Source organism: Triticum aestivum, chromosome 5D, assembly GCF_018294505.1.
Source record: "Triticum aestivum cultivar Chinese Spring chromosome 5D, IWGSC CS RefSeq v2.1, whole genome shotgun sequence".
Taxonomy (NCBI): domain Eukaryota; kingdom Viridiplantae; phylum Streptophyta; class Magnoliopsida; order Poales; family Poaceae; genus Triticum; species Triticum aestivum.
This window is the reverse complement of record NC_057808.1, coordinates 537,046,901-537,055,665: the sequence shown is the minus strand read 5'-3', so window position 1 is coordinate 537,055,665 and position 8,765 is coordinate 537,046,901. Positions and strand designations below refer to the sequence as shown.

The following is an 8,765-nucleotide window of genomic DNA, read 5'->3' as shown; positions in this document are numbered from 1 at the left end:
TGACCAATGAACCATCTTTGATGACATTGTAGTTGTAAAACAAGATCAAACGATGGTGCTTTTAAAATAAAAATTGCCTTCTCAGGGAGAAAATGCCATGTTGCCTCAAGAAACTGCAGCCCTCTACTGCCACACAACTAAAAATGCCATGCGAACGTTCGCAAAATGCACCCTCCGTGGCGAACGTTCGCCAGATAAGGGGGTGAAAAAAGAAAAGACAGCTCGATACAAACGAACTCGTCCGGCCTCTTCCTCCGGCGGTACCAGTAAACCCTCGGCCGTCTTCCTCCCGTTCGCCGGCACCACCTCACGTCGCCATGGCCGGCGGCGGCGACCACCCGGGCGCCAAAAAGCGGAAGCGCGTGGCGGCGGGGAGGCCCGAGGCGCCGTCCAAGCGGGCCAAGGGGAAGAAGCCCTACGAAGCCCCCGCGGCGCGCGGCGGCGGCGGGTCCAAGGAGGAGCCGCAGCCCGTCACCGCCATGGACGAGCGGGTCGCAGCCGAGGTATGGACATGGTTGGAGCATGGGAATTGGTTTAGAGCATGGGCTGCTTGAGTTTGAGCTGAAACCAGAGTGTCCTTGACTGTGTGTGGCAGGAAATGTCCGAGTCGAGGAAGCTCGATAACAACCTCGTGAAGGTGATTTTTTCTTTCTCATGTTTCCAGTAGCATCAATTCCTGTATGTGATGCCATAATTTGATTCCAGCAGACGAATTGCAATTCCTGCCTCTGCTTGAATCGCCACCTCTGTTTATGATGGTTCAGTACCATATTTTGGGCAACTCTAAGTTTGATTGCTCACGGCACCTAAATTTTAACAGGAACTCACAATGCTATGTGTAAAGATGAAATACCATAACACGACAACGATCAGGAGATGCAGGTAAGTGTCACTATCAAAGTCTTGTGAGTTGTGACATATGTTCAAGTTCTTATGCACATGGATTTGCTGTCTGTACAGGCTAGTTACCGAGGCTCTCCGTAAAATGGATGGGAAATATTTAGAAATTGCTAGATCCCCTACCGCATGCGTTCTTCAAGTAAGTTGATGATATTCATTCTCTATGAACTCGTTGCTTATGGTGTTTTGGTACTTATTCTAATACCCACCATTTTTTGTCAGTCATGCGTGAAGTGGTGCTCACAGTCAGAGAGGGATCCTGTTTTTGTTGCACTGCAGCCACATCTGCTCGATCTTTCTTGCGATAAATACTCTTGTTTCCTTGTGAATTATATCATAAAAGGGGGTAAATTTCTCTACGATTCGCTAAAAACTCATATGGGCTCACATGTGAGAATGTTGCTTGTTTGTTTGATTACCCTTAGCTTCACTAACACACCTCTTGTTTGTGACTGCAGCGAGTAAAGAACAGTTTGCCTTGTTCATCTCTTCCCTTCATGGTCATGTCGCTTCTCTACTGTTTCACACAATAGGAGTGTCAGGTATGTGTTGCTATGTGTTATTGTCATAATGGGTAGCAACTCATCATGTATAGGAGCAGCAGGAGGTAATGGTTGAATGGCATGCGCTTCCATTTGCTATACAAGTAAAGGGGTAGATGGTAATCTCACATTGAGATGCACTCTTTCTTGCAGTTGTTAATTGCGCCTTTCGTCTGGCGACACTGCCTCAGAAAAGAAGTTTGTTGTTGGAATTGTACTCCACCGAGTTTCAGCTGTTCAAGGACCTGACTGAACAAAAATCATGCAGGTTGGCACGCTATAATGTCTTGTCATACATCTGCTTTGAGATTTCTTCTTAACTTTTGTTACTTCTCTGTACAAAACTTAAACTTGGGCGAAGGGAAATATTATTGTAGTCATCCACCTATCCTGCCATAGGTGGCTGCAGTTATTTGTTTAGTTCAATATCCTAAAATTCGACTTTCTTTTCAGTTTGTTAGAAACAATTTCCAAGCTTGGGCTACAGAAATCATCTGTCCTGCAGCATATGGCTACTGTTATCCAGACAGTTCTGGAAAAGGGTATTGTTGAGTATTCCATAGTACACATGGTCATATTGGAGTACTTAATAATAGCGGACAAGGTAAATGTGTTTTATTGACGTGATTGGCCTATCTTTATAACAAAGCTCTCCTTTTTTGGTGAAATGTTTCTTCACCTTATAACACTATCTAATATATGCACGTGTTTCGTAGACATCAGCCTTGGACATGATTCATCAGTTAGTCCCCCATCTTACTAGGGGGACATATGCCGTACATGAACTATCAGGTCTCAATAGATTATCAACGAAATCAAAAGAGAAGGAGAAAAGATCTTCGGAACCACTTCTCATTCGGATCATGCAGACGAAGGAAGGATTAAAATTAGGGCTTGTTTGCCTCAAGCATGGCCGTGAGAAGGTACATTATCTGTTTTTTTTTCCCGTTTTCTTAGTGTATCTTAAGAGACAGATTTCAGAACGATCACTTGGTTTATCTTTGTCCACTCATCTATTTTTATCCGATGTTTATTTATTAACTTCTTAGATTCCAGAGATACTAAATAGTCATGCAAATTGAACCGTGCATTAGTTAGTGCCTCACGCTGCATGTTCAGAAGTATTTTCCTTCTCGCTTATTTCCAGTGTGCTTTTGCCATTTAACACGGCAATGCATTTCAGGATAGGAAGAGGATTAGCAAATGCTTGAAGGGGCAGATTATGAAGCTTGCTCTCAATGGTTATGGATGCCTTGTAAGTGATGTCTATATATGTAAACTCCCTTTGTATCAAAATGTAAGACGTTTTTTGACACCATGACAGTGTCAAAAAACGTCTTATATTAAGTCACAGAGGTAGTATATTTTAATGTTTAAATATGATCGTACTGTGTGAATTGTATGCTTTAACCTATACAAACATTCTCCCAGTGCACAGTAACTTCAGATGGTTTTATGCTTCCAAGTGATCAATCCTCAACTAACATGTCTTTTTTCGTCCAGTTCGTTATTTGTCTTCTCTCCATTGTTGATGACACAGAACTTTATACTGAGGTTAGCCAGCACCAATGTTTTGCTTGAAGCAAGTGTTATGCTCCATTACAGGCAATCTGAAGAGACAATGCTTATAGCTTGCTTTCAATATTTTGTAGGTTGTAGATGAGCTGACAAAGCAGTTAAAGGAACTCATATTTGACAAGGTACTAGCTAAATGCCCGTGCATTGCGACGGAACAATTTTTTTTAGGGTTGGCACCATTCCTAGAGCACAGTCAAGTCTTTCTTGTTCACTACATTACCAATGAATGATGACACATGAATATTTTTTATTCTTAAAATCAATCATCTCATGAAGCATACGGACCTCGACACAAGAAACATGTCGTCAAGAAGTTCCATCGCAGAAAATCAACAAAGAACGCAATCCAATGTTATTAAGTTTCCATCTAAAAACAGAGTATCTTCCACAAGCAGAGTACCTTCCATCTAAAAACAGAGTATCTCCCCTCGCTAAAATAAACAGAGTATCTAACTTTGCTACAAAACAGCTCACGCCCAAGCATAGGAAATGAGTCCTACTTTCAACCTCTGTTTGGCCCTCTCAGTGCACCGTACACCCCAATCCACTCAACTCTAATAATTGGGCGTAATCTTTTTGATTTGTCATCTCCAACAAGCATTGCTTAATAACAAAATTATCAATGACCATGTTTTACAGTCTGAAACATGTACACATATATATTGGTACACAAAAGGTAGACACACGGTGTTTCCCTTGTCAGATAGCTGCCTTGGATTATTATGTTACATCTTACAAACAAATGCTCAACGTACAATAGTCCACTGGAGGCAAGTCTTCTGGCAGGCATTGTTTCTTGCATATATATATATTACTCCCTCCGTCCCATAATATAAGATCTTATTAAATCCAATATACTCATATATTGGATGTAATAAAACCTTATATTATGGGACGGAGGGAGTACTACTTAATTGAACAAACTTTCACCCTCTTCTTACATTAGATACAACAAGATTTGACTGTAACACGATGAAAATCAAAGCCACCTCCTGCCTGCTACTTGAGAAAAACATAAAAATATTTTTTTCCCAGCCAGAAAGTCTATGCTTAGTAAGATTAGTAACTTCTGACTTACATATTTCAGTTATCTTCAATTTGTTTCTCATGCTGATGCTAATTACAATTATCTTCCTTGGTGCGAATTACTTCTTTTAAATACCATCTGGCTTAGAAGATCAAGCATAATCACTTCAGAATAGTTCTGTATGATATGAGGTGCTGGAATACATGTAGATCTTGTAATCTGACAGAAGATGACTACTGACCAAGAAAATCATATCATCCTCACCTATGCCATACATTAGTTAATGTGCAAATGGATGCCACATAGTCGTCCCTGCAGACCGCGACGCAACACCTTGCCGGTAACTGCATTTCCCCCGTACGCCCATCTCATGTCACAGTCATGCACCTCGCCTTTGTTGCTGCCACCCCAAAACTCAGAAGTAGTTGAGCGAGCCCTACAATGCAAAACTCTCTGAGAAAATTCAGAAGAACAAGAGCCCTACACACATCAAAATGGTGGGACAGTCTTATGCAGTAGTTTGCTATCACCAAATCAGAGACAACAAAAATGCTCAAAGGTTATCACTAACCGTAACAAAAATTATAACTTTGCATATAAATCACCATGCAATTTTTTTGTCTGTCACCTGAACCTCCAAAATCATACAAATAGTTACATTGCTCTTCAAAGGATGGCATGCTCCATTCGTTCAGATTGAAATCTCAAGCAGTCGAATAAATCGTATGTATTTCTTACCAGCAAGTAAAGCATGTGTACATCCAAATTCTTAGCTGTATAATCATTAAACATTTGCACTAACTGATACTTCCATAACAAACAAATGCAATCATGTCTGCTCGAAGTGTCTGTTACAGAAGAAGCACAAATAGACATCAGATTTGGAACAAAAATATATTCTTTTAATGCATAATAAATTGCTAAGTGCTCCCTATGTAAAGAAATATAAGAGCGTTTAGACCACTACTTTAGTGAGGGAGTGCAGACGCTCTTATATTTCTTTACAGAGGGAGTACACATTATCCATTGTATTGTAGTTGCTGCCCCGTATACACATAATTCAGGGAACAAAACTGATCTCTGTAGTTGCTTCTTGATATACACATATTCAGAGAGAAACAATGGACTGCTATCAGCTCAGCAAAAAAAAAGGACAGACCCAGTGCATAGAAGCTCCCACACAAGGTGGGGTCTGGGGAGGGATTATAGGAACCTAGTCTAACCCCTGCAAAGTGCAATGCAGAGAGGCTGGTTCGAACCCAGGACCTCTTGGCACAAGTGGGGAGGTCTTCACCACTGTGCAGCAAGAGCGCACAAATTTAATTGCATGAATATAACACCTAGAGGCCTGCAACCTGGTTGTCCGGCCACATGAGTGACTCCTAATCAGAGGAGTGCTGGCGGCCTATAGGCGAGCTCGGGGCAGTGGCGGGACAAGCTGACGCTGGGATTGGGGCCATCTCCACTGGATCCACGGGATGTGTATCCTCGCACGAGACACCTAGGCTAAGTGTCGAGCACCTTTCATGCAGTGGTGGTGGTGTCACCAGATCAAGGCAGCTGCCAGATGAGCTCAACTTGGCACCAGATTCGTCTGCTTGGCACCCTCGTGTACAGAGGGCAGAAAAATTGAGTATCTCGTGCATAGGTTCGGCGGCTTGCTCGGCACGACGGCGGTAGGGTTTGGATGGGGTGAGCTAGGGGCGGAGGCGCAGAAGAACGGGGACGTTGTCCGTTGTAGGCGGCGTCGAGAGGTGGGTGGCGGCTAGATGGGAGGGGGGGGGGGGCGCATTGGCGCTCAGGTGGCCGGTGGGAGGGGCCGGCGGCGGGGAAGGTTCTAGGCGTCGATGGATACAGAGTCGTAGGCGTAGAGGAGGTGGGCGGTTTGAGTTGGGCAGGGATGGGGTTGGACCGGAAAGAACAAGTAGTTCTGTGAAAATTTGGGTGGGGTGGCGGGCGTGTTTTTGCAAAATTGCCATGCCTTGCCTTTGCATGCGTTGGATGGAAATCCAATGGTCTGAAATCATAGATGGCAGGCATACCGTCATCACCAACTGAAATTTTTATAGGAGTATATAGAAAAAAGGAATTCCAAGCTTCTGATGTGATTATTTTTATTTGTTAGTTATATGCACATGAGACTATTTATGATGGAGCTCCTTGTTGGAACAGAACGGGAGACGCCCATTGCTGCAGCTATTTCACCCACTTTGCTCACGTTATCTGACTCCGTCTGATTTGGTTTTTCTGAATTACAACGTGCCTTCCCTTGTTTCAAAGGCAAGTTACCTGTTCTATTAATTCTGAAGTACTTTGAAGAGAAACAGGCCCCCTGAATTTTGCCTTTTCTGTTTCAGGTTAACTTGGATAGTAAGTTGGATGATGTAGCTGATAAAGAACACGGGGGTTCAGAAGACACACTGGTTGCATCTGATAGCAAGGACCTGATTAAACGGCAGCAAGAACTGTTGGTGAAAAGCGAGCTTTATGAGGTGATACTCAAAGCATGTATTTAACTTTTGATTTATTTATTTAATGACATTTCTCTTGGAGCATGTGCTTCTCCCCCTCAAGAGATCTACATTTATTCTTGTAGCAGTGTAATATATACCATGATTTGAGGGTGGCCATTTGTCAAAGAACACCTAATCGCAACATTACTAAGCTCCCATCAGTCACATAACACCCCCGATCCCAACATTGCTATGCTCCCGGTCATGTAACCCCTAATCCCAGCAATAATGCAGGTGTTCTTTTTTCCTTTGCAGGTTCTCATTGAGACTTGCATTGAAAATGTTGGAGAGTTACTTAGAACAAACTTTGGGAAAGATGTACTATATGAGGTAATCTCCTTTGTCCATGGTCTACGCTTAATACAAATGACTCTTAATACAAATGAGTAATCGATTATTGAAGAGCGTCATGATTGCACATATTTTTGCTTTATAAGAGGTACTGCTGTTATGCTTATGGAGGTTCTGAATTGCCAATTTCCAAGGTTGCTGTAGGTGGAAAAAATAACTTCTTGGAGGGGGTCACTGACAGGATCCACGTACTTCACAATGCTATAGCTTGTGACGCAGCGCGCCCGAGGACAGATTATATTGATGAGCACGCCTTTGATAACTACCACTCCAGCCCCATAATCAGAAGAATGATATTTGATTGTCCTGCATTTGCTGCTACCCTCTGGAAAAAAGCCCTCCAAGGGAAATGCAAGTTATATGCAGATGGATTCAGGTACCTCAATATGACTCAATATCGATATGTCAGTTCTATAATCTGTTCATCAAATTTGTGAACCATGCAAATGCAACAACAACAACAACAACAACAACAACAACAACAACAACAACAACAAAGCCTTTCAGTCCCAAGCAAGTAGGGTAGGCTAGTGTTGAAACCCATAAGATGTCGAAACCAAGTCATGGTTCTGGCACGGAACCATGCAAATGCGAACTGTCGGTTGCAATTTACATACCACATTGTACTGCTTAGGTGGTACTGAAGGAAAAACAAAGAAATCATGCGCTGATATTCTTTTGAACTTGTTGGTTGCTGCAGCTCTAGGGTGGTGGCTGCCTATCTGGAATCTCCAGATTCCAGGGTGAAGGATCTTGCGAAATCCGAGTTGCAACCGCTCATCGACGGTGGCATACTGAAGCCTCAGGAACATAAAGCAGAGGAGGAGAAGTGAGTTTTCTTGCCATTGCCAGCGCAACTAGGCAACTAGCAATGGAACCTCATTGCTGGTCGTCAATGGAACCTCATGCGGCTCGCAACTAGCAATGAACTTACCCTTGTTGCCATATTTTCAGGTCTGCCATGGAGTGTAGTTCCGACGAGTGGTCAGAGCCAAAGGATACAGATATTGGCGACTATGCTAAAAAAGCATACATGGATATGAAGTCTGGCAAGCTTGTGGTGAGGTTTGGCACTGACAGGTTTACATGCCCGTTCTGCCCCCGGAAGAAGAAGCAGGAATACCGTTACAGTGGTCTGCTTGCTCACGCTATTAGCCAATCATCCTACCATGCTGCAAAGGTGAAGGCAAACCACCAGGCCCTGGTTAATCATCTCGAGACGGACCATGCCGATGCAGCAACCTCATCCTCAATGCCTGTACGACACAAACTGATGTTGCTCTAATTCTGAATCAGATTTGCACTGATGTTTCGCCATGGACAAATCGTCAATCTCTGGTGTTGCACCTGTTTTCTTTCCCTTTGGGCACTGATGCATACATGAATGGTGATGGTGCGATTAGCCTTGCTTTTTTTCTCTATATCATCAGTTGCGTTTATTACAGCGAGCATGGGCGGCCCGGATGCAACAGGGACACGTTCCATGCTGCACAGCGGCTCTGGTATGCTTACAATGGTTAATCACCAAAAATAAATGGTTCTTTTCTTTGGTGTTCATGACACGTGGTGCGCATTGTGGAGATGGAATGTAACTATGCCAACAAGAGAGTAACTTTTGACAAGGCAGAGCAATGTGAATAACGTGCGCTACCTCGTGTGTGTGTGTGGGGGGGGGGGGGGGGGGGGGGCATCGTTGTGGTTCTCCTCCCTCATGCCAGGGCTTTGGTTGAAAAAATCGTGGTGACATCGACATGTCGTGTTGTTACCCTCTTCGGGGCGTTGACGGTGAGCTCAAGCACCCCATGGTCACTGCGTCATTACCCTCTTTTGAGCATGCTTGGATCATTGCTCGAA

At 43.5% G+C, this 8,765-nt stretch overlaps 1 protein-coding gene across 2 annotated transcripts; it reads left to right on the top strand.

Annotated features, from left to right (window-relative positions):
• Window positions 1-206: 206 nt before the first annotated feature.
• Window positions 207-8,332, top strand: LOC123123596 (pumilio homolog 24). Of its 2 annotated transcripts, XM_044544131.1 has the most exons (18): window positions 210-503; window positions 596-637; window positions 821-882; window positions 961-1,039; window positions 1,123-1,246; window positions 1,359-1,442; window positions 1,596-1,710; window positions 1,896-2,046; window positions 2,159-2,365; window positions 2,626-2,697; window positions 2,946-2,996; window positions 3,095-3,142; window positions 6,220-6,327; window positions 6,405-6,539; window positions 6,816-6,890; window positions 7,046-7,287; window positions 7,612-7,740; window positions 7,866-8,332. In XM_044544131.1, the coding sequence occupies exons 1-18, from the start codon at window positions 318-320 to the stop codon at window positions 8,194-8,196; spliced, it is 2,241 nt and encodes a 746-aa protein (XP_044400066.1). In that variant the 5' UTR covers window positions 210-317; the 3' UTR covers window positions 8,197-8,332. The 2 variants fall into 2 exon arrangements, with proteins under 2 accessions (XP_044400067.1, XP_044400066.1); XM_044544132.1 differs by lacking the exon at window positions 6,220-6,327 and having other exon boundaries at window positions 207-503.
• Window positions 8,333-8,765: the final 433 nt, after the last annotated feature.